General features: G+C 40.9%; 2 protein-coding genes and 1 pseudogene across 2 annotated transcripts; 2 read left to right on the top strand and 1 right to left on the bottom strand.

The window, feature by feature from the left end:
* Nucleotides 1-348: 348 nt before the first annotated feature.
* On the bottom strand, nucleotides 349-5,065 carry LOC143002786 (cytochrome P450 2J2-like; annotated as a pseudogene).
* A 363-nt stretch (nucleotides 5,066-5,428) lies between these two features.
* Nucleotides 5,429-9,299, top strand: LOC143002740 (cytochrome P450 2J2-like). Its single transcript, XM_076153076.1, has 9 exons — nucleotides 5,429-5,654; nucleotides 6,089-6,251; nucleotides 6,395-6,544; nucleotides 6,692-6,852; nucleotides 6,941-7,117; nucleotides 7,224-7,365; nucleotides 7,448-7,635; nucleotides 7,704-7,845; nucleotides 7,947-9,299. The coding sequence occupies exons 1-9, from the start codon at nucleotides 5,472-5,474 to the stop codon at nucleotides 8,120-8,122; spliced, it is 1,482 nt and encodes a 493-aa protein (XP_076009191.1). The 5' UTR covers nucleotides 5,429-5,471; the 3' UTR covers nucleotides 8,123-9,299.
* An 11,935-nt stretch (nucleotides 9,300-21,234) lies between these two features.
* On the top strand, nucleotides 21,235-25,402 carry LOC143002736 (cytochrome P450 2J6-like). The gene is made up of 9 exons (XM_076153069.1): nucleotides 21,235-21,514; nucleotides 22,128-22,293; nucleotides 22,386-22,538; nucleotides 22,659-22,819; nucleotides 23,065-23,241; nucleotides 23,335-23,476; nucleotides 24,076-24,263; nucleotides 24,370-24,511; nucleotides 24,615-25,402. Exons 1-9 carry the CDS (start codon nucleotides 21,323-21,325, stop codon nucleotides 24,788-24,790), a joined length of 1,497 nt encoding a protein of 498 aa, XP_076009184.1. The 5' UTR covers nucleotides 21,235-21,322; the 3' UTR covers nucleotides 24,791-25,402.
* The last annotated feature ends 90 nt before the right edge of the window (nucleotides 25,403-25,492 follow it).

Below are 25,492 nucleotides of genomic sequence, written 5' to 3' on the forward strand. Positions count from 1 at the left end.
CTATCAAATTCTTGAAGTGGATGAAATGTTTTTTTTTGTCTAAACGTCAAACCTTTTGCCTGAACATGCAAGTAAACAACCTGTCTCTTTTCTTGTTCTCACGGCGCAGAGTTGACTGTGTTTGTGTGGAGATATGCATAAACTTACTAAAGCCCCCTTTGATTGTGTTGTTTTTAGATATTTTCCATTCAAGCTTCAACAGCTTCAAAAGGGAAAACCCAGCATGAGTTCACGACTCTTTCATCTTTGTGACCACAAGCATGAGACTTCTTTCTATGTCATCAAACCCAGATTTTGATTGAAAACATGACATTTTGAATTTGAAAAAAAAGCTATGATTTAATTCTGTGAGTCAAATTGATCGACACAAGCAGCTTATGAATTTTCATGCTTCATAGATTGTGATCTTACGCTAAAATAAAACAAAATGACTTAAGGACAGCAGATATCATGTACAGAGGCAGATGTTGTGGTCGACTTTGCTTTTTTTCCATTCTATTCTATCTCACCTGCCAAACCTCATAAAGACTGAAACCACTGTGAGAACACACAACATCAACACACGATGGCTTGGATGTAAATCAACCCTCTTACAATCCTACCGTCAAATACATGGAGAATTTACAATATCTAATGATAAATAAATGATAAATGGCTGCTGTTGTTTGACTATCGTGCTACAGCACAGAGGCGGTAAGGTTTGGGACAGTGAGTCGCTCCCAACTTGAACTCCAGACTGGGCGTCTCTCCAGCGGGCGCCGAGAATGAGAACCTCTGAAGCAGCGCTGTAAAGAAGAGGAATAACTCCATCCTGGCCAGCTGTTCCCCCAGACAGGAACGCTTCCCTGAGAACAAACCAGAAACCAGAAAACCAGAAACTGAGAACAAACCAGAAACCAGAAACTTGCCTCAAGTTGAGGCAAGACATGAAGATGACGATGAATAGAGAATAGAACAGAATAGTATAGATGGATAATCATTGAAGCATGAATGTCTTACATATATTTACAGAATATATCACACACAGGTACAAGTACTCATGTCCTTTACTTAAAACATCATGGAGTTTTTGAGGGTCGGTGCAACTATTTGCCTGCTGAAAAAGGAATGAAGGCCTCTCTCTTTCTAAATGTTCCATCCTGGTGCAGGAAGTGTCCATTGTTGAAGGAGTGTGGAGTTTCCCTGATGGATTCATCGTGTAGGACTGAGTGCAGTGTGGGCAGGATCAAGGTGCCCTGAGGAGAAACATGAAGTTAGTATTGTTTTTACAGTCAGTTACAAGAGTTCTTAAGTAAACAAATGATTATTTAAGACCCAGGAGCATCCTTGTGTGCAATTTCTGCACATTTGACATTCTGTAACAGTCGTTTATATGTATGTATAATTACTCGAAATCCCTTTATTTCTTTGTATTTTTCTTGCAATGTGTTTCTGACCTCGATGTGTAATCTGAACACACATTCTACAGTGTTGTGTTGGCGAGGCTCATTGGCTCCTGGCCCTGCTTGACCTCTCCCACTTTCCTGTTTTCCCCTTTTGGAGAGGAACTGGGAGTTTGTTTCTGTGGAACATAAACTGAGGCACATTTCCAAGAAATGTCAGAGCTCCATCTCTCTCCTTCAACTCAACCCAGAGGGAAAATCCAGCAGTTACACAAGCCTCTCAGTTTGTATCAGCACAACAAACAGAAATCCACTAAATGAGACATGAAACTAGATGAGGTGAAGCATTCCATCCCACCTTTTGTCTTTATCCGTCAGTCATTTTATCTTGAGGAAGCCGTGCAGCAGCTTGTTGTAGGGGACGACTAAGCATTGAAAGTCTGTGTCTGAAGATATACCAGCCGACATGTAAGACAAACACAACGCAAACCGCTCACATTGTCTCACACGCTCATCCTGTACCTTTGGGATTGTGTACTTGTCCAAAGTGGTGTCCTTGTTGACCATGTGGCCCAAATTGAGGGGCAGAATGTCTCCCATTCTCTGGATTTCATGGATGACCGCATCAGTATAGGGCATGTTTTCTCTGTCACTCTTGGACGGTTGCCTGGCTGAGCCAACAACAGCGTCTATCTCAGCCTGGACCCTCTCTGCGCAGAGAAAACACAGGAAGTGACTCGAGTTTAAAGCCTGCAGCCTTGTGCTTTAGTCAAATGGGAAAGTATGGGGGGACACAAAGGGACACACACGCACACACGCGCACACATATATACACACACACACACACACACACACACCTTGTATGTGAGGGTAGTGGATCATGTAGAGCAGTCCCCAGTGCAAGGTTGTGGTCGTAGTCTCACTTCCGGCAAAAAACAGGTCCAAGGCACAAAAAGATAAATTCTCCAAAGAAAACCCAGAATCTGTGTCCTCTTTCTTGTTATAACACAAAAGATATTCAGTACAATTATTAGTTAGTGATTGCAAAGAGAACAAAGCAAACACGATTATCTTTTAATTGTAAACACTGACCTCTCCCATTTCAATGAGGAAGCAGTCAATGTAGTCTCTGGGTGATGAGGGGTCAAAGTCTTCTCTGTGCTCTTTAATCTTTGTTTCCATGAACACCAACAGCTTTCTTGTAATTATGGGAATGTTCTGGTGAGGTCCAGGGAGCCTCTTCATCAGCCAGGGACACATGTTGTAAATCTACAGAGGACCAGAGGGTAGTTCAGAGTTCACGGGCAGGGTTACATTAACACACACACGCACACACACACCCACCCAGAGATGCAGGCTGAAAGGCTTTGGTGTCCTCTCAGTATGTGGCTTTTGTACTCCAATTATTTCACATCTATTACACAACTAGTAGAACACTCATTAGGTACACACATTCCATACATGAACAAGCCTACACAACATTAGCTCTAGTTGATGTAAGATACGATGACGCTCTTGTTATCATTTATGTATTAGTGTTAACAGCAGAGGCTCACCAGTGCCCATATGCTTCCCTCTAAGAACAGTAACTCATGGCACATCTGAAGAACAGCCTGGTACTGCTCGTCATTGTCCTCAAACCGATCCCCAAACACCAGGCAGCAGATGACGTTGGATACAGCTTTGTTTACCAGTAGATGTGCATCAAATGGCTCACCTAAGACACAAAGAAGACCATACTAATGCTTCATTGATTTGTTTGTATATCTAAATGGATCTATACTTCAGATTGACAGAATACTGTGCTGGTTTGAGCTTTAGACATTTAAGTGTGCATGACATTTCCAGGTTAAAATCACAAAGAGACAAAAAAAAATATATGATTTTTCTAGTGCCTTGCTGATGGGCAAAGGTGTCAGTCAGAAAGTGGCACTCCTGGTTGATTGATGGCTCCAGGGTCTTCTTGCCCACTCCAAAGTTCCTGAGTGTATGAAGAGCAAACTTCCTCTGCTGCTTCCACACGGTGCCATTTGATCCTACTTAACCCTTAAAGAGACACAAGACAACACAGCCGGTAAGCATGAGTGTAACCATGGCAACAACTTGCTAATTTTCAAACACAACACACACACACACCTCTGTTCCCATACACGTCCTGTAACACAGGTATGGTGGGGCCATTTGCGTAGTCACTTTGGACCAGCACTTCTCTCACATGCTCATATCCATTAACAACGACCATCCTTCCACCGAAGAGACGAAGGCTGAAAATGTTTCCGTACTTCTGTGCAACTGAACAAAGACAATAGTTTTTTATTGTTGCACAACACTATTTTGATGTCCTATTTAAATACTGTATTATGGTCTGAAAACTGAAATTTTACATTTAGGTTAGACAGAGCAAACAGGCAATTTGAGGATAATTCATGCAAAAAGATGGCTGAAAAATGGTCTAGTTCAAGTCACACAGACACACAGTACCTCAGAGAGCTGCAGGTGAAGTCTGGTTGCGTCAATGCGATGCAGGTCACCAATTAGAGGAAGAGACCAGGGTCCAGGAGGGAAGTTGGAGGGGACTCTGTTTTTCCAAACATCCATAAACAACAAGAAAGCATAGAGCAGGGGTATTCAACTAAAATTTGAAGAGGTCCAGTTAGAGAAAATCTCCTCAAGCAAAGGTCCGGAACATGATAATGTCTAACTTGCGTTATGATTTTGATATATACAGAAGTAGCCTAGTAGTTGTATCAACGTCTGTAATCAACAATGGACTGTCAAATCAAGGAAAGTACAAGTTGAAAACATTTCAACAAAATGTATTGTTAACATTGAACTGACTTTAAATGTAAATATAAGAAGGGCTGCATTTAAAAATCAAATAGAGAAAATAAATAAAATAGCTAAAATAAAGTGCTTAAATTCAGAAAAAAATTAAAAGTAGCAGCAGCATGACTTGCATCTCAACGTAACAGTCTCAACCAATTTTACAACGGATAGAAACACGAATCTCAAAACATCTTAACAATTTTACAGTTTATCTTTCTTCCTTCCACTTCCCCATTTTCTGTTGTTCAGTGGGAGAATTGGGCTCTAGCTTGTCCTGCCAGGATTTTAAATCTGGGCTTGAATGGTGTCAGGGCCATTCTCATGCACATGTGCAGGTGCTCATTGGTGAGCCTGGAACGATATTTAGTTTTAATAATGTTCATTGTTGAGAAAGCTGCCTCACAGCTGTATGTGGAGCCAGACTTGGTCAAGATGAACAGTGCTACTTTCCTCAGCCCTGGGAAAGCTGTATCAGAGACCATTTGGAGCCAGAAAGTGGCAGGGTCAGTTTTTCCAAACTGCTCTTTCAGGGTCACATCTGCTTGGAGATCAATCAGTACCTTCCGGAGAAGCCCAGCATTTGCCCACTTGAAGTGCTGTGTGACTTCTTTTGAGAACCCTCTGACATCGGTGATGAGATATGGGTTCTGAATGAACATGGTGAGCTGCTGTCCAAAGCTGAAGCTGTCAAAACGTTTGCTGAAGTTTTCAATCAGCTTATCAACAAAGTCAACAAAAGAAGACACATCTCTCTGTCCCTGGACCTGTTCCTGCACTGCTGGGAAGTGTGCACAGTCTCCCTGTAGGTCTTCTTTGAACACCTCAAGTTTCCTCTGAAAGGAGCGGACAGCTGTCATCAGTTCACAAATTGAATTGTCCTTGCCTTGTAGCTTCAAATTCAGTTCATTCAGGTGTGAATATATCTACCAAAATATCTACCAAAAAGGCCAAATTATCCATCTTTTTTTCACAATTTAAAAAGAGAGAAAGGTGTGTTGCTTTCTGACTTCTCAGCTTTGCCAAGAAAGCCGCTAATTCCCTTCTAATGTATGTAAGAAATGTAAAAAGGATCATTATCATTTCATTAATAAATATTCAATTTTTTTTGAGCAAAGAGCAGATAAAGCTCAAGTTTCATTATTGCTTACAAACTTTCACCCAGAGCCCTGTGCTGCCTCCCATTACATAACATCCCCTAAGGTTTATTGCCTTCCACTGCTCCCCTCCCATCATCCTGCTGCAGCGCTCACTCAGGGCTTCACCATGATTTTTGCAGCACTGTTTGGCTGTTTGGACTTTACAGGTTGGCTGTTAATCAGCTTCATCGTGTTACTTTTGACCGATGTGGTCAAAAACCGGAGACCAAGTCGTTTCCCCCCCGGACCCCGGGGGCTTCCTATCCTGGGGAATGTCTTCACCGGAGTGGACTTCAAAACCATGGATAAGGTCGGTGTCATGATCCTCATTGCATCATTGCTCATGACAGTCAGATGAACAGTAACACTTCACATAATGTGTGTGTGTGTGTGTGTGTGTGTGTGTGTGTGTGGGTGGGTGGGTGGGTGGGTGGGTGGGTGTGTGTGTGTGTCTTTGAATGTGTGAGCTACAAAAATGCATTGCACTGAACATTTTGATTGTTTTTTTTTTCAATGCAAAATGAGTTAAACAGGGATTAAGAGTTACATTCCATCCCAAATATGACTGGTGAGATTGTGGTAAAATGTCACATAATTGTTTAGGATTTGGGCTTGACTTGGACCTCGTATGTCTTAACTTGGGACTTCATCCAACTCTCATAGCAGGGTTAATATTTAATGCTCATTTAGTTCATCAGTTAGTTTGTTGTCTTTCCATTGAAAAATAATCTTGTGGATGTGCAGCTTGCTGAGGAGTACGGCCCAGTGTTTAGCTTGCGGAAAGGAGGCAAAAGATTTGTATTTGTTTCTGGATTCAACATGGTCAGAGAAGCTCTCGTCAACCAGCTGGACAGCTTCGTTGACCGACCCATCATCCCTCTCTTCCATGCTGTCTTCAAAGGCCTCGGTGGGTAAAAATGAGCGGCTGAGTGAGTGAGGGAATGGTCTAAAAACATTGCATCTGGTAATGATTAGATAAGTGTAACCTATTGTATTTTATACATGCAAACAGTCATGCAGTCATTTGAATACTCCCCCTCCCCCTGACAGGCATAGCACTGAGTAATGGTTACCTGTGGAAGAATCAGAGGAAGTTTGCCAACACTCACCTGAAATACTTTGGAGGGGGGAAGAAGTCGCTGGAAAACTACATTGAGCTGGAAAGCACCTTCCTCTGTGACACCTTCAAAGAGGAACAAAGCAAGTAGAATATACAGACATCTGTTAGTTACCATAATGTGATTGCTTAAATCAGGGTAAAGGGTTTAGGTTGACAAGCAATTTGATTCAAATTTACGTGGCAAATCAAGTAATTCCATACCTAAATATTTGTTCTTATATTCCCAGGAACCCCATTCAACCCCCGCTACACCATAACAAATGCAGTGAGTAACGTCATCTGCTCTGTGGTGTTTGGACATCGCTTTGAGTACACAGATGAATGCTTCCAGAACGTTCTGCAGTTGGACAATGAGGCCATTATTCTAGCCGGCACTGCTCGGGCTCAGGTACCTTTAAATCCTTCATTTTAGCCCAAACATTATGTTAAACCAATCTTTTAAGTGGACCACTAATCTGTGTTTGATCTCTGAACAGCTGTACGATGCCTTTCCCGGTCTGTTCAAGTACCTGCCAGGACCTCACCAGACCATCCTCTCTAACTACCAGAAAATCATGGCTTTCCTGCTAGATGAGATAAAGAAGCACCAGGCAGAATGGAACCCTGACGACCCCCGTGATTATATAGATGTATACTTGGTAGAGATGGAGAAGGTATGATTTTCCAGATTGTCAGTAAGTCTTACTCCCAGTAGATCAACATCAACAGATCACAGGTCATCATAGCTCATAACAGCTGAGAGGTCTTTTCTGCTGCCAGAGGAAGGAGGATCCACTTGCTGGCTTCAACATAGACACACTGGCTGTTTGCACCCTGGACTTGATTGAGGCTGGGACAGAAAGCGCTGCTACCACTTTACGCTGGGCCCTCTTATACATGATCAACTACCCAGAGATACAGCGTAAGTCCTCATTAATATGCTAGTTGAGATGCTTTTGAGGTATTTCAATTGTATAATGTTCTGAATCTGCGTCCCGGCTCAGAGAAAGTCCAGGCAGAGATTGACAGAGTGATCGGACAATCTCGTCAGCCCACTATGAAGGATCAACCTAACTTGCCCTACACTGATGCCGTCATCCACGAGACTCAAAGGTTTGGTAATATTGTCCCGCTCGGATTCCCCAAAATGGCCAGTCAGGACGCTGTACTGGGCGGACACTTCATACCCAAGGTAAAGGACTGTCAACATACACAAAGACATATTTTATAAATCATTAACATCTCATGGTCCTTTTCCAGGGCACAGCTGTTACAACAAGCCTGGCATCTGTGCTCTTTGATAAGAACGAGTGGGAGACTCCACATACCTTCAACCCTGATCACTTCTTGGATTCAGAGGGACAGTTCCGCAGAAGAGAGGCCTTCTTGCCTTTTTCAGCAGGTCTGGATGAGAGTTTTGACTTAGAAATGTCACAATAGCAGCACATACATAGGATAGGTTTGAGAATGTTGGCTAAAGCTGTGGCTGGCTGTTTCCTCTAGGTAAGCGTGTGTGTGTTGGGGAGCAGCTGGCCAGGATGGAGCTGTTTCTTTTCTTTACATCTCTGCTCCAACGCTTCACCTTCACTCCTCTTCCTGGAAAAGTACCCAGCACAGAGGGAGTTCTAGGATTCACACATTCCCCTGAGGAGTTCAGGATGATAGCCCTGCCCCGCTGATCCAACCCAAACCCAGAGCCCAGGACATCACGCTCACTTACACAGACCACCAACTCAAACCAGGCTTGTCTAAGAAAAAACAGATAGTCGTGTTGATAGTTTTCAAATAGTGTTATCATTCAAAATTTACAATTGCAAAGTAACGCAAAGACTCTCCGACTTTAGACTTCCAATTCAGTTGAAAGAATCCCTGCGTCATAGCCAAGACACACAGGACCTTGCATAACCCCTCAGCAGCTGAGTCTGAAGTTCTCTTGGAACAATAATGCTTTGGTTAATCAATACCACCTGATGGCCCAGTATGGCTGAGCTGGAGGGAGCTTTTTTTGTAAACGGACTGTGAACTTCCATATTGACAATGAGAAGATTACTTTAAGGGGCTTGTGATCTCATAAGACTGTGACAGCAGCACCATAGACATATTGGTAAAAGCCTGAGGATCAAATGTCATGATCCTGTGTTTCAGTCTGTTCGGTCCTGCTTGACTCCCTCTCTCTCTGATCCTCACACTTTGTTACCAGCTTGTTCCCCTTTGATCCCTTACAAAATCATTTGATAGAAGTTGTCTGTTGTGTGTGCTGTGTGTGTTTTCTACTTTTAATTGTTCTGCATGTCTTGAATTTGGGTTTGCTTTGTTTATGACTGGTTTTGATCAACAGTGTTTTTTCCTTTCCTTTGTTATTTATCTTTTCTCACAGCTAACAATGATCACATATAGTTAAAGGGCCGCGATGAAGCTGTTTGCCACGAATGAGCAAACATTAATGTTGATGTCCTCACCTCACCTCCTTACTGCACAGACTGGTTCATATTCAAATGAAAAACTAATATTGGTACTTTAATAAACCAGTCTTAAACGTAGGTCAACATTATAACAAATGAAATGAATAGCCAGAGCCAAATAAATTAGTTTCACAGAACTATGAACTCTGGATTTGTAGTATTACATTACATTACATTACATTACATATTGCTACATTTATTTCTTGTAATAAATATAATGTCTATGTTAAACTTAGACTGCAGTAAGTGATTGTAACTTTTGTGAGAAGTAGGTGTGGTCTGTATATATTGTAATGTAAGGGACATGCCAGTATCTTCCCAGTTTTTCCAGACAGTGGGTGAATTTTCATAAAGCTGCTGGTTCTTGGACAATAAAAGAAGAGAAATATTATCACACTGGAGTTTGGTTCTATTTAACCATGTTGCTTTATTACTTTTTGTTTGGGATTGACCTAAAGTTTTTACTTCTGGGGCTGTTTTTGTTGCTCGTGGTAGTGGATTTAATCAAAAAGAGGAAACCTCCAAACTATCCTCCAGGACCACTGGGTCTCCCACTGGTGGGAAACATGTTCAGTGTGGACAAGAAACACCCACACATCTATTTCACTAAGGTAATAACATAATAAAGTAATTAATCATTACAGGTACATTTGCACCTTTTGTTTTTGTATGGATACTTTCAAATGTTAAGATGATCATATATTTTTTTGCTTCCTCTCTGGCGTCAGCTGGCTGACATCTATGGGAATGTGTTTAGTGTCCGTCTTGGCAGGAATGAGATCGTGTTTGTGTCTGGGTATAAGATGGTCATGGAAGCCATCGTGATGCAGGCTGAAAACTTTGCTGATCGGCCAGACAAGGCGTTGAGGACTTATTCAGGGACCCCAGGTGTTAAAATCTTCTCCTGTCTTTGTCTGATGCTGTTCTCTGAGGGGTTTCATTAAACCCCTCATTGTACATCCTCCATGCTTGTCTTTAGGTGGTTTGCTCTGGAGCAATGGTGAAAAATGGAAGAGGCAACACCGATTTGCCTTGTCGACCTTACGGAACTTTGGCCTGGGCAAAAGTGTTATGGAGGATTGTATCTGTGAGGAGAGCCGACACCTGCAAGAGGAGATAGAGAAGGAGAAAGGTAGGAGCGCATAGTTGTTCTGATGCTTTGTACTGTGGTGCTTAACAATGAGAACAACACAAGATCAAGTCAAGTCAATTTCCTGACCCCACCCAAAGCTCTCTAGGTAGACGAGGAGAAACTCCAGAGTAAACCTTAATGCAGTGGTTCCCAAACTTTTTCTGCAGGGCCCCCCTTTTGTAGATAAGAAAATCGTCATGCAATAGGAAATAGCATGCAAGACAGAGACAAGGGAGAGTGAGACAGGCAGAGCGAGAGAGAGTAAGAGATGAAGACAATGATAAAGCACAGTACAGTGCAATCTTATTGTTGAGAGTCTCTATCCTGGGGGAGCAGTTCATGCAGGCAGTTGGGTGATGAACTGATGAAGTTGCAGGTGTCCAGGCATATGGTGGGAGGTTAGTTGGAGATGAGAAGAATGGCCGGGAAGGAGCCGCAGAGTCCTGACGGTGGAGCGCCCCAGTGTCATAACCCAACAAAATGAGTCCCAAGAAATCCAGAGATTTTGGAACAGTGAGCTTGTCTTCTGTAGGTCAACCTTACAACCCAGCACGTCTCTTAAACAACGCTGTGGCCAACATAATTTGCCAACTGGTGATGAGCAGACGGTTTGACTACGATGACCATGACTTCCAGATGATGCTGAAGTGCCTGTCTGAAATTGCTCTGTTGGACGGCTCCATATGGGGCCTGGTAAGTAAATGATATGTATGCAGATCAATAAATGTGATTCATAAGCAATGTGAGTATGAAATTCCCTTTACGCTTGTTTTCTCTTTCTGCCATTTTCACAATTTCACCTTCAAGTTTAGTTGTGAGATATTACTTCAAAGGACGAAAAGAATTGTTGTGAATGAGATTTCAGCTCAGTGACATTTTATCTGTTTCAAGATGTATGAAGCTTTCCCTGGAGTGGTGAAGCATCTACCAGGACCTCACAACAAAATGTTCTCCAATTTGAAATTGGTGGAAGCCTTTTTACATCAGGAGGTCCAGAGGCACAAGCAGGACCTGGACCAAAGCAATCCACGGGACTACATTGACAATTTTCTTATTGAAATGGAAAATGTATGTGAATGACATCTTGATGTTTTCTCTACAACCCTTGCCCATTTGCAGTCATTCCTTCACTCTTCCATATCATCTTTGTGTTTCTGAACAGCACAAAGAAGAAGATGAACTTGGCTTCAATGAGGCCAACCTGGTGTATTGCTCTTTAGATCTGTTCCTGGCTGGAACAGAGACGACCTCCATCACTTTGCTGTGGGCTTTGGTGTTTCTCATCAACAACCCTGATATTCAGGGTAGGTGACATCCTAAAACTATTTAACCATAAATATTTTATGGTCATTTCGAACCCTTATTACAAAATAGAAAATTAAAAACGTTTGATCTGTTCATTGTAATTTGTGTGTAAATTGTATGTATTGACCACTCCTGGCCCAACTGCAGTATCTTCACAGCCCACCAGGAGGCCACCACCCACACTGTGGGAAACACTGCAATAGAGGAAAATCAGCACATTAATGTCATGTTTTTCCAGTGAAAGTCCAGGCAGAGATAGACAGAGTGATCGGACAGAACCGCCTTCCAACTATGGCCGACAGAATCCACATGCCCTACACTGACGCTGTCATCCATGAGATCCAGAGGATGGGAAACATTGTTCCTCTCAATGGACCCAGAATGGCTGCCAGAAACACAATGCTGGGTGGTTACCTGATTCCCAAGGTGCATTTCTTTATCCACCACTGTCATTAAATACATCTAAACAAGAGAAACATCTAAATATGAAACTAGAAATGGAGATGAAGGTGCTTGTGGTTCTTGATTTTAGGGAACTTCCTTGATGCCCAACCTGACCTCAGTGTTGTTTGACAAAACTGAATGGGAGACTCCAGACACGTTCAACCCTGGACACTTTCTAGATGCTGATGGCAAGTTTGTGAAGAGAGAAGCAATGATGCCTTTCTCTGCTGGTACTACTAATACTTTTCTCTCTTTCTACCTTCTCCTCAGACGTCATCAATACAAAAATATAGGTGATGATCTGGAGTTTCTAACCCGTCTGTGTGTGTGTGTGTGTGTGTACTCTTCAGGAAAACGTGTGTGTCCTGGAGAGGGCCTGGCCAAGATGGAGCTTTTTCTATTCTTTGTCTCTTTGTTACAGAAGTTCTCTTTCTCCACTCTGGAGGGGGGAGTGTTGAGTACAGAAGGAATTACTGGAACTACACGTATCCCACACCCCTTCAAAATCTACGCCAAGACCCGCTAATCTATGCAAAATCAGGACATTGCTTTGTTTCACTGTGTGTAACTGGAAAATACGATATCCATCCATATTACTGATAAACGCTGTCATTTCAACATATTTTAACTTTAAATTTAGATGTTTAGTTTGTTTCAGTAATTTTCTAACCTGAAATAGACCATTTCCACTGTTTTTTTTTTTTTTTTACAGTGTAGGTTATTGTTACCCGCTGATGTGAGGTATTGTATTGTATCAGTGAATTCATAACTAAAATCATAGTCTACATATTACACAGAGAATAAGATTTTCTGCCATATGCAAAATATTGAAATAAAACCTCACATCTTACAACTTTTGTGTATTTTTGTGTGTGTTTGACTGTTGTGTTTGTGGCATAGTAAGAAAACCTGCATCACAGTCTGTTCATGTATACTGCAAATTACACCAAGAGAAAAACGTTATCAGTCTGTAGCTGCACAGCCTGCTAGGAGATTTCTCTCACCTGTCTAGAGTGTGGTATCCTTCTTTATTTTAAATGAACATTCCTGTACTGTACATTTGACTGGAATACATTGAAAACATTGAATATGAATGAATCTTTTAACTGTTTTGCAGTTTACAGTGTTTTGCTGACTTCTTCAAGGAGTGGTTAGTGATTAGTCAGTTATGTAAGTCAGTTATGTAAGGCAGTGACATGCCAGCACCTTTGTGCAGACTTTTCAGACAGCGAGACAGTGTTTATGAAGGCACTTGTTCTTGGATGAATAAGAAGAAAATATCACCAACGCTGAACTTCTTTGGTTTTGTTTAACCATGTGGCTTTTTAATTTTTTGTCTGGGATTGACCTACAGTTTTTATTGCTGGCTCTATTTTTGTTCTTCTTGGTGGTGGATTTAATCAAAAACAGGAATCCTCCAAACTATCCTCCAGGACCACTGGGTCTCCCACTGGTGGGCAACATGTTCAGTGTGGACAAGAAACACCCACACATCTATTTCACTAAGGTAAAGGCTTTAGTACAGTCAGAGAAGGTTTCACCTGATTAAAAGTTATTGAATAAGCTGATTTGTGCACCTCTTTAATTTTAATTGTATTAAATAACTTTACTATGCACAAGAACAGAATATCAATACCATTTGGAAAATTCAGGAAAAAAAATTCTGATTGCCAGTTTTAGATATGGATTATTATTATTATTATAATATTTATTATTATTATTATTTTTATTTTTATGTGGAATCGGATCAAAACTTCATCCAATTGAGATCTGACATGACATTATACCAATAAGAAACTGCATTTACCAGATGCCTCTCACTTTGAGAGTGTACAAACTGTCTTGCGTGAAGATGTAACGTGAGACAAGAACGTCAGTCAGTGACGTCGTGGCCAGTTCCTGCCCTGAAAGTATTAAGAATTGTTACATACTTTATGTACATCTGCTGGTTTTCTTTTAGTATAATAATTGAAAAAGTTAATATGATTGTGTACTTTTTATCCACAGCTGGCTGACATCTATGGGAATGTGTTCAGCGTCCGGCTTGGCATTGATAAGATGGTGTTTGTGTCTGGGTACAAGATGGTCAAGGAAGCCATCGTGATGCAGGCTGAAAACTTTGTGGATCGACCAAACAGTGCAGTGACTGACAGGTTTTACACAGAGAATTCAGGTGTAAAAATCTTTACCGGTCTTTGTCTGATGCTGTTCTGTGAAGAGTTTCATTAAACCCTTCATTGTACATCCTCCATGCTTGTCTGTAGGCGGTCTGTTCATGAGCAATGGTGAAAAATGGAAGAGGCATCGCCGATTTGCCTTGTCGACCTTACGGAACTTTGGCCTGGGCAAAAGTGTCATGGAGGATTGTATCTGTGAGGAGAGCCGACACCTGCAAGAGGAGATAGAGAAGGAGAAAGGTAAGAGTTCATAGTTGTTTAGAGCACTGATGCTTTGGGCTGTAGTGCAGGTGTAGCTTAACATTGAGCCATTTAATTATGTTGCATGCAAGTTAGTAATGAGTATAAGTATGTGTGGATACACATGGACCTGAGGTTTTACAAATAAATACACTTGAGTATCACTTCGGACGTTTAGGGATGTCTAGCATCAAAGGACAAGCTACACAAAGGCGATGCATCAGTTAGGGAAGTGCCGGTATAGCAAAAACTCAGTGGCTTGTAGGTTTTGTCAAGTCAAGTCACTACAATGAAACCTATGAAATCCAGAGATCTCTGAAACAGTGAGCTTGTCTCCTGCAGGTCAACCTTTCAACCCAGCAGGTCTCTTAAACAACGCTGTGTCCAACATCATTTGCCAGCTGGTGATGGGGAAACGGTTTGACTACGATGACCACAACTTCCAGATGATGCTGAAGCATCTGTCTGAAGCTATTCTGTTGGAGGGCTCCATATGGGGCATGGTGAGGAATTGATAGCTAGAATCCTGTATTCCAATATTTATAACTTTCTCCTTATCTACTACTACAACTTTGTACTTATGACAGCTGTAGTTGTTACTTCAGAATGAGACTTAACTGAAATGTATTAGGCTGTTTTCTATCTCTCTCTTTCTCTTTTTCGCTCTCTCTCAATTTAAATTATGTAAATACCCCCAAAGCTGGTGATATTTGTTTTCACTTGACAGAGAATATTGATATCTGATAGTTGAGTGTTAGCTTAACCATTTCATTGGCCCAAAGTGATTTAAAGGCCAAACTGTCTCTGGTCACACATCAAAAACATCAAAAGAGGAAATGTGAAATGTATTCGACCTTCAAGTTTAGACATTTAGATAGTATCTAAAGAAGACTTACACACCCCCAAACTGGATCTTTTCACTCAACAGGGAAAATGACCTTTGATTTCAGATAGTTTAGTATTAACTTATCCATTTGATTGGCCAATGTGCTTTAAATTAAATGTTGTGAATTAAATTTCATCTCACTGACATTTTATCTGTTACCAGATGTATGACGCTTTCCCTGGACTGATGAAGCATCTACCAGGACCTCACAACAAAATGTTCTCCAACTACAACTCTGTGGAAGCCTTTTTACGTCAGGAGGTCCAGAGGCACAAGCAGGACCTGGACCACAGCAATCCACGGGACTACATTGACAATTTTCTCATTGAAATGGAAAATGTATGTGAATGACATCTTGTTGTTTTCTCTACAACCATTGCCCATTTGCAGCCATTCCTTCACTCTTGCATATTACATTTGTGTTTCTGAATAGCACAAAGAAGAAGCTGATCTTGGCTTCAATGAGGCCAACCTGGTGTATTGCTCTTTAGATCTGTTCCTGGCTGGAACAGAGACGACCTCCACAACTTTGCTGTGGGCTTTGGTGTTTCTCATCAACCAACCGGATATTCAGGGTGAGTGACATCCTGGTCATTCAGTAGAGCTCAATGTGAAAGAGTCATATTAAACAAATGAAGGGAGAAGACCTGTATATCAAAGCACTCTTGTTAATATTTGCATGATCGTATACATACTTTAAAAAAAATAAAAAAATAAAAATTATAATAAAACTATATAAAATACTATAAAATACTTGTGTCTTAGTCTAAAAGTGAGCTACAGCCACACATCCTTTTGACAATTTTGACAATATAACACTGAAATACAAAGGGAAGAAAACTGCCTCTGCACCTCCCCCTTCATTAATTTTGATGCTACCATTGATGGAAGAATAAGTGAGTGTGTGGTGGTTGAGCCCTGACCCATGAGTCTTGGCCGAGCCTTGGCCGAGCCTATCCTAGCCTGTGACTGTGTCATCAGATCTCTGGTCATACCTCTTGGACACTCGCGAGAAAAGAGGAGCAGAGCTGTCAAGTGATCACCACCCAGTGGACAGTTGGATCAGATGGCGGGGGAGGCTGCTGGACAGGCCTAATTAACCCAGACAGCCTAAGAAAGCCTTAGCCTTTGGAGGTCTTCCGGGCATGTTCAACTGGGAGGAGACCCAGAGGAAGACCAAGAACTCACTGGAGAGATTATACATCTCGTCTAGCCTGGGAGGCTCAGGATTCCCAAGAGGAGTTGGAAAGCATAGCTGGGGAAAGGGACGTCTGGAATACCCTTCTTAGCCGGCTGCCACCGTGACCCAAGTCTGTATAAGACGAAGAAGATGGATGGATGGATGGACATCTGCGGAAGTCCTCAATTTGAATACCTTTTAACACTTTAATGTAATTTTTTCTAGAGAAAGTCCAGGCAGAGATAGACAGAGTGATCGGACAGAACCGCCTCCCTACTATGGCCGACAGAATCCACCTGCCCTACACTGACGCTGTCATCCATGAGATCCAGAGGATGGGAAACATTGTTCCTCTCAATGGACCCAGAATGGCTGCCAGAGACACAACACTGGGTGGTTACCTGATTCCCAAGGTGCATTTCTTTATCCACCACTGTCATTAAATACATCTAAACAAGAGAAACATCTAAATATGAAACTAGAAATGGAGATGAAGGAGTTTGTGGATCTTGATTATAGGGAACTTCCTTGATGCCCAACCTGACCTCAGTGTTGTTTGACAAAACTGAATGGGAGACTCCAGACACGTTCAACCCTGGACACTTTCTAGATGCTGATGGCAAGTTTGTGAAAAGACAAGCAATGATACCTTTCTCTGCTGGTAAACTACCTTCTCCTCAGACGTCATCAATACAAAAATATAGGTGATCATCTGGAGTTTCTAACCAGTCTCTGTGTGTGTGTGTGTGTGTGTGTGTGTGTGTACTCTTCAGGAAAACGTGTGTGTCTTGGAGAGGGCCTGGCCAAGATGGAGCTTTTTCTATTCTTTGTCTTTTTGTTACAGAAGTTCTCTTTCTCCACTCTGGATGGGGTCGTGTTGAGTACAGAAGGAATTACTGGAAGTACACGTATCCCACACCCCTTCAAAGTCTACGCCAAGACCCGCTGATTTAATGGTGTTATTTCTCACTGCATACATAAAGGTTTCTAATACATACGTTCTTACTATAGAGATGTTTTGCTTTTTAATTCTGTGATTCTGTTTTGTCCTGATTTTCAAATTACATTTTATCATCAAGACTAAATCAAATATTTTGTGATGAAAACATGTCCTCCCTGTTCCCTTGGAAGCAGAAGAGTGATAAGAGACATCATTAAAGTCACCAAACATAATATAGAAACCTGAATACAACCTTCTATAAGTGTGAGGAAAGGTTTATGTATTTATAATAACTAGTAACAGGCTATGAGTCCAAAAGGACTTGTCAAACTGGCAACATAATAACATAATCTGTTTTTATAACATTGGTTGTTCTCATTTACAGCATTATTATATTGATATCGAAGCACCGATGTTAGAGTTTTGTGGTTTGCAATACGTTATAATCGTAATAACATTTTGTTTTTAAGCACCTATCAGGACATCCATACACTGTGGTAGTAATTAAGTAATGAAATAATAAAAATATTTAACAAAGTTAATGTTTATACATCATGTTTTGGATGAATGTGAAAAGTAGGTGTGGTGTGTTTGGTTATATAAGGCTGGGAAACGCCAGGACCTTTGTGCAGACTTAACAGACTGCAAAATATCTTTTATAAGGGTACTTGTTATTTGATGAAGAAGAAGAGAAATATATTCAACACTGAACTTCATTGGTTTTGTTTAATCATGTGGCTTTATCAATTTTTATCTGGAATAAACCTACAGGTTTTACTGCTGGCTCTATTTTTGTTCTTCTTGGTGGTGGATTTGAAACAGGAATCCTCCAAACTATCCTCCAGGACCCCTGGGTCTCCCACTGGTGGGCAACATGTTCAGTGTGGACAAGAAACACCCACACATCTATTTCACTAAGGTAAAGGCTTTAGTACAGTCAGAGGAGGTTTCACCTGATAGGGAGTGAATGATTTAAAGTCATGTTGCTATTTTCAATCCTGTAACATGTTTTCTGAAATCCAGTTTTTTATTTTTTAAGTTTTATTGACTGTAAGTGTATACTTTTGACTGAACTATCAAAAAAAAAAAAGCCACCTCCAAAACCTTAATAGTGATTAAAAGAAAGAAAAGCTAGATTTGCCATCAAATCCAGGAAATTGCCACAGCAAAATCAATGATTTAGATTGAAAAAAAGAAATCACAAAAAAGAAGACTGAATAAAAAGCTACATTTGCCACGTCTCTTTCTTTGAGAGTAAACAAATAGAGGTTATGCGAGAGGATTTGAGGTGAAACGAGAACACCATGCAGTGCAGTTAAACGCACTTCAGCAACCTGATTATTTCCAACGTATCAAAAGCAGAGACAAGGAAACACCCCCAAATGCACCCTAGGCAATTAACGCCATGAAAATAATGAGAATTTTTTATACTTTATGTAAATTTGCTGGTTTTCTTTGAGTATAATTATTGAACCATCATTAGCCAATTAGTGATGAGGAGACGGTTTGACTACGATGACCATGACTTCCAGATGATGCTGAAGCGTGTGTCTGAAGCTCTTTGGTTGGAGGGTTCCATTTGGGGCCTGGTAAGGAATGGATATGGATGCAGATAGATAAATGTGTTTTTGAAGTACAGAGGCTTGAATCCAGTATTTCAATATGTTCATTTGGTGAAGGTTTCTACTTAATATTTGACAGCTGCAGTTGTTACTTTGTAGTCAGAGCTTATTAAAACCGATGAGCTTGCCCAACCTCCTTTTCAAAGAAAAAGAAAAAGATGAACTTGGCTTCACTGAGGCCAACCTGGTGTACTGCTCTTTAGATCTGTTCCTGGCTGGAACAGAGACGACCTCCACCACTTTGCTGTGGGCTTTGGTGTTTCTCATCAACCACCCTGATATTCAGGGTAAGTGACATCCTGGTCATTCAGTTGAGCTCACTGTGAAAGAGTCATATTAAACAAATGAAGGGAGAAGACCTGTATATCAAAACCCTCTTGTTAATATTTGCCTCATCTTATACATACCAAGCTGTTTGTTACAAATTGTGTCTTAGTCTAAATCATGGCTACAGACACAAAGGCTTTTGTAAATGACAATACAACACTGACTTACGTAGGGAAGAAAACTGCTTCTGCACCTCCCCCTTCATGAATTGTGATGCTACCATTGATGTAACAGTCAGTGTCAGTAGTGGTTGCAGTTTTGCAAGCAACATTAAGGCACATAAAATTAGAAGTCAAACAACAGCAATGACACAGAGGGCATAGGAGGAACTTAGGAGTACTACATCTGTGCATGTGTGCCATGAGTGGTGAGTTTCTATACATTTTAACATTTTAATGTCATGTTTTTCTAAAGAAAGTCCAGGCAGAGATAGACAGAGTGATCGGACAGAAACGCCTCCCTACTATGGCCGACAGAATCCACCTGCCCTACACTGACGCTGTCATCCATGAGATCCAGAGGATGGGAAACATTGTTCCTCTCAATGTACCACGAATGGCTGCCAGAAACACAATGCTGGGTGGTTACTTCATTCCCAAGGTGCATTTCTTCATCCACCCCTGTCATTCACTACATCAAAACAAGAGAAACATGTTAATATGAAACTAGAAATGGAGATGAGGGAGTTTGTGGTTCTTGATTATAGGGAACTTCCTTGATGCCCAACCTGACCTCAGTGTTGTTTGACAAAACTGAATGGGAGACTCCAGACACGTTCAACCCTGGACACTTTCTAGATGCTGATGGCAAGTTTGTGAAGAGAGAAGCAATGCTGCCTTTCTCTGCTGGTAAACTACCTTCTCCTCAGACGTCATCAATACAAAAATATAGGTGATCATCTGGAGTTTCTAACCAGTCTGTGTGTGTGTGTGTGTGTGTGTGTGTGTTTGTGTGTACTCTTCAGGAAAACGTGTGTGTCTTGGAGAGGGCCTGGCCAAGATGGAGCTTTTTCTATTCTTTGTCTCTTTGTTACAGAAGTTCTCTCTCTCCACTCTGGATGGGGTCGTGTTGAGTACAGAGCGAATTACTGGAACTATACGTATCCCACACCCCTTCAAAGTCTACGCCAAGAACCGCTGATCCATGCAAAATCTCACCCAAACAATATATAACTTCTAGAGAAAGTTACCCTCAATGACAAAACACTGTAAAAGAAACATTTAATGGTGTTATTTCGCACTGCATACAAAAAGGTTTCTGATACATACTTCTTACTATAGAGATGTTTTGCTTTTTTTCTGTGATTCTGTTTTGTCCTGATTTTCAAATAATATTATATTATCAAGACTAAATCAAATATTTTGTGATGAAAACATGTCCTCCCTGTTCCCTTGGAAGCAGAAGAGTGATAAGAGACATCATTAAAGTCACCAAACATAATATAGAAACCTGAATACAACCTTCTATAAGTGTAAGGAAAGGTTTATGTATTTATAATAACTAGTAACAGGCTATGAGTCCAAAAGGATTTGTCAATCTGGCCACATAATAACATAATCTGTGTTTACAGCATTAGTTTTCTCTTTTACAGTGTTATTATATTGATATCAAAGCACAATGAGTTTTGTGGTTTACAATACATTACAATCGTAATAAAATTTTGTTTTTAAGCACCTATCAGGACATCCATACACTATAGATACACAACAAATTGTGTGTTTACACAGCATGTTTTGGATGAATGTGAAAAGTAGGAGTGGTGTGTTTGGTTATATAAGGCTGGGACACACCAGGACCTTTGTGCAGACTTTACCTTTGTGCAACAAAATATCTTTCTTTGGTTTTGTTTAACCATGTGGCTTTATCAATTCCTGTCTGGAATAAACCTCTAGTTTTTACTGATGGCTCTATTTTTGTTCTTCTTGGTAGGAGATTTGATAAAAAACAAGAATCAAACAAATCAAACAAAGCTAATGTATAAACATCATGTTTTGGATGAATGTGAAAAGTAGGCGTGGTGTGTTTGGTTATATAAGGCTGGGACACACCACGACCTTTGTGCAGACTTAACAGACTGCAAAATATCTTTTGTAAAGGCACTTGTTATTTGATAAAGAAGAAGAGAAATATATTTAACACTGAACTTTATTGGTTTTGTTTAACCATGTGGCTTTATCAATTTTTGTCTGGAATAAACCTACAGTTTTTACTGCTGGCTCTATTTTTGTTCTTTTTGGTGGTGGATTTCATCAAAAACAGGAATCCTCCAAACTATCCTCCAGGACCACTGGGTCTCCCACTGGTGGGCAACATGTTCAGCGTGGACAAGAAACACCCACACATCTATTTCACTAAGGTAAAGGCTTTAGTACAGTCAGAGGAGGTTTCACCTGATAGGGAGTGAATGATTTAAAGTCATGTTGCTATTTTCAATTCTGAAACTGTTATTCATGTTTGCTAAAATCCAGTTTTTATTTCCACATTTTTTTGTGTGAAAAGCTTAATTGCAGGATATTGACTTTAAGTGGATAGTTTTCTCTGAAGTTTCTAAAAAATAAAAGCCACACCCAAAACCTTCCCTCAGTTGCCCAGAGGCTCCTTACCTGTTCAAATGTGTTCAGACATGTTGACATGCTTTGAGAGATGTGGACATACCATGAGTGTAAAAGTAGTGATTAAAGAAAAAAAAGCTAAATTTGCTGCCAAATCCAGTAAATGATCACAGCAAATTCAGTGATTTTGATTGCAAAAACATCACAAAAAAGTATTTGTGAAATCCTTGGGTGTCTGAACTAGAAGCTTTATTTACCACATGACTTTTTCTTTGAGAGTAAACAAAGAGATGTTGAGATTTGAGGTGAGAGGAGAACATCATTTAGTGCATTTACATGAACAAGGAAATACAGCCACACGCCAGGCAATTCATACCGGGTAAATAATGAATATGATTGTGTACCTTTTGTTCACAGCTGGCTGACATCTATGGGAATGTGTTCAGCGTCCGGCTTGGCATTGATAAGATGGTGTTTGTGTCCGGGTACAAGATGGTCAAGGAAGCCATCGTGATGCAGGCTGAAAACTTTGTGGATCGACCGAGCAGTGCAATAGTTCAGAGGTTTTACACAGAGGAATTAGGTGAAGAAGAGCTTCTCCCGCCTTTGTCTGATGCTGTTCTGTGAAGAGTTTCATTAAACCCTCCATTGTACATCCTCCATGCTTGTCTGTAGGCGGTCTGTTCATGACCAATGGTCAAAAATGGAAGAGGCATCGCCGATTTGCCTTGTCGACCTTACGGAACTTTGGCCTGGGCAAAAGTGTCATGGAGGATTGTATCTGTGAGGAGAGCCGACACCTGCTGGAGGAGATAGAGAAGGAGAAAGGTGAGAGCTCATAGTGGTGCTTAACAATGAGAACAACACAAGATCATAACCCCAGAAAAGGAACAAAATGTATCCTATGAAATCCAGAGATCTCTGAAACAGTGAGCTTATCTTCTGCAGGTCAACCTTTCAACCCAGCACGTCTCTTAAACAACGCTGTGGCCAACATCATTAGCCAATTAGTGATGAGGAGACGGTTTGACTACGATGACCATGACTTCCAGATGATGCTGAACCGTCTGTCTGAAACTGTTCAGTTGGAGGGTTCCATATGGGGCCTGGTAAGGAATGGATATGGACGCAGATCAATACATGTGTTTTTGAAGTACAGAGGCTTGAATTCTGTATTTCAATATGTTCATTTGGTGAAACTTTCTACTTAATATTTGACAGCTGTAGTTGTTACTTTGTAGTCAGAGTTTATTGTAACTGATAAGCTTTGTCCCCCTGCTCCCTTTCTCCCTCGATCAAAATATGAAAAGTTGTGAGTGAAATTTTATCTCACTGACTTTTTATCTACTACCAGATGTATGAAGCTTTCCCTGGACTGATGAAGCATCTACCAGGACCTCACAACAAAATGTTCACCAACTACAACTCTGTGGAAGCCTTTGTACTTCAGGAGGTCCAGAGGCACAAGCAGGACCTGGACCACAGCAATCCCCGGGACTACATTGACAATTTTCTCATTGAAATGGAAAATGTATGTGAATGACATCTTGTTGTTTTCTCTACAACCATTGCCCATTGTCTGTCATGCTTCACTCTTCCATTTTATCTTTGTGTTTCTGAACAGCACAAAGAAAAAGATGATCTCGGCTTCACTGAGGCCAACCTGGTGTATTGCTCTTTAGATCTGTTCCTGGCTGGAACAGAGACGACCTCCATCACTTTGCTGTGGGCTTTGGTGTTTCTCATCAACCACCCTGATATTCAGGGTAAGTGACATCCTGGTCATTCAGTTGAGCTCACTGTGAAAGAGTCATATTAAACAAATGAAGGGAGAAGACCTGTATATCAAAGCACTATTGTTAATATTTGCATGATCTTACATTACATTACATTACGATCATTTGGCAGAGGGGGGAGCAATTGAGGGTTCAGTGCCTTGCTCAGGGCAGGGACTCGAAGCGGCCACCCTCCGGTTCTTAAGCGGAAGCGGAAGCTCTACCCACTCGACTACTGCCTCCCTATCTTATACATACCCAGCTGTTTGCTACAAATTGTGTCTTAGTCTAAATCATGGCTACAGACACAAAGGCTTTTGTAGATGACATTACAACAATAAAGTACGTAGGGAAGAAAACTGCTTTTACACCTCACCCTTCATTAATTTTGATGCTACCATTGATGTAACAGTCAGTGTCAGTGGTGGTTGCAGTTTTGCAAGCAACATAAAGGCACATAAAATTAGAAGTCAAACAACAGCAATGACACAGAGGGCATAGGAGGAACTTAGGAGTACTACATCTGTGCATGTGTGCCATGAGTGGTGAGTTTCTATACATTTTAACATTTTAATGTCATGTTTTTCTAGAGAAAGTCCAGGCAGAGATAGACAGAGTGATCGGACAGAACCGCCTCCCTACTATGGCCGACAGAATCCACCTGCCCTACACTGACGCTGTCATCCATGAGATCCAGAGGATGGGAAACATTGTTCCTCTCAATGCACTCAGAATGGCTACCAGAGACACAACACTGGGTGGTTACTTCATTCCCAAGGTGCATTTCTTTATCCACCACTGTCATTCACTACATCTAAACAAGAGGAACATGTAAATATGAAACTAGACATGGAGATGAAGCAGCTTGTGGATCTTGATTATAGGGAACTTCCTTGATGCCCAACCTGACGTCAGTGTTGTTTGACAAAACTGAATGGGAGACTCCAGACACGTTCAACCCTGGACACTTTCTAGATGCTGATGGCAAGTTTGTGAAGAGAGAAGCAATGATGCCTTTCTCTGCTGGTAAACTCCTAAGACATCATTAATACTATAATAAGAATAATAAAAGAAATTAGATAATAGAACAGATGCTCTGTTTTCACCAATCTTTCTGTGTTCTTCTCAGGAAAACGTGTGTGTCTTGGAGAGGGATTGGCCAAGATGGAGCTTTTCCTGTTTTTTGTCCGTTTGTTGCAGAAGTTCTCTTTCTCCACTCTGGATGGGGTAGTGTTGAGTACAGAGGGAGTCAGCGGAAGTTTTCGTGTACCAGAACCATTCCAAATCTACGCCAAGGCCCGCTGAAATCTCACACAAGCATTTTTCATATAATCCATGAACTGCATCAGAAAGTAAGGCTGAGGTACCAAACATCATGTCAGAGACTTTTGTGATATACTGTAGTTATATTTTATATCAAATGTATTGATGCCATTGTTTAAAGATTCCTTTGTCTCAAATATCAATCACATAAAGATTATCCATTCATATATTAATGAAATTACAAGTGAGCTGTATTGATACCTACTCTCCTTATTATGTTTCTGTTCTGATGATTTCTAAAATTAAGTGTTTGAAGACCAGCAATGTAGTTTACAAGAACAGACCTAGCCCAACAGGCTACGTAGCGTTTAGCATCACAAAATCACACAGCAGCTGACCAGAACCTGGACATCAACATTCACAGGGAGTTAGAACATTCTCTCATCCATAAGTCTGCCAAAGTATGGAATACATTTGCAAACTCACCATCATTTTGAGGCTTGTAATGTGCTGTAATGAAGTCCACCGGGCTCGAAGCGATTGGGAATCATGGCGGCTGGGGAGATTATTGAAATATCACAACAATCCAATCATTCATTATCACTTATGAGGGGTATCAATAATTTTCAGTTGTTTGATTATTCAAAATAATATCCTATGTCAGAAATCAATCAAAAGCAAATGGTCAGTTGTAGTAAATATAAAATTTAAAATACCAACTGTCACTGTAAAAGAGACATTTAA

Source organism: Genypterus blacodes, unplaced genomic scaffold (genome assembly GCF_046128005.1).
Source record: "Genypterus blacodes isolate CSIRO-AG114 ecotype Tasmania unplaced genomic scaffold, CSIRO-AGI_Gbla_v1 ptg000058l_1, whole genome shotgun sequence".
NCBI classification, from domain to species: Eukaryota; Metazoa; Chordata; class Actinopteri; order Ophidiiformes; family Ophidiidae; genus Genypterus; species Genypterus blacodes.

Coding starts and splice junctions, on each gene's coding strand:
- LOC143002740 (XM_076153076.1), top strand. CDS start 5,472: ATGATTTTTGCAGCACTGTTTGGCTGTTTGGACTTTACAGGTTGGCTG. Junction 6,252..6,394: donor TGCTGTCTTCAAAGGCCTCG/GTGGGTAAAAAT, acceptor TCCCCCTGACAG/GCATAGCACTGAGTAATGGT. Junction 7,636..7,703: donor GCGGACACTTCATACCCAAG/GTAAAGGACTGT, acceptor GTCCTTTTCCAG/GGCACAGCTGTTACAACAAG.
- LOC143002736 (XM_076153069.1), top strand. CDS start 21,323: ATGTGGCTTTATCAATTTTTGTCTGGAATAAACCTACAGTTTTTACTG. Junction 21,515..22,127: donor CACACATCTATTTCACTAAG/GTAAAGGCTTTA, acceptor TTTTGTTCACAG/CTGGCTGACATCTATGGGAA. Junction 22,539..22,658: donor GGAGATAGAGAAGGAGAAAG/GTGAGAGCTCAT, acceptor TATCTTCTGCAG/GTCAACCTTTCAACCCAGCA.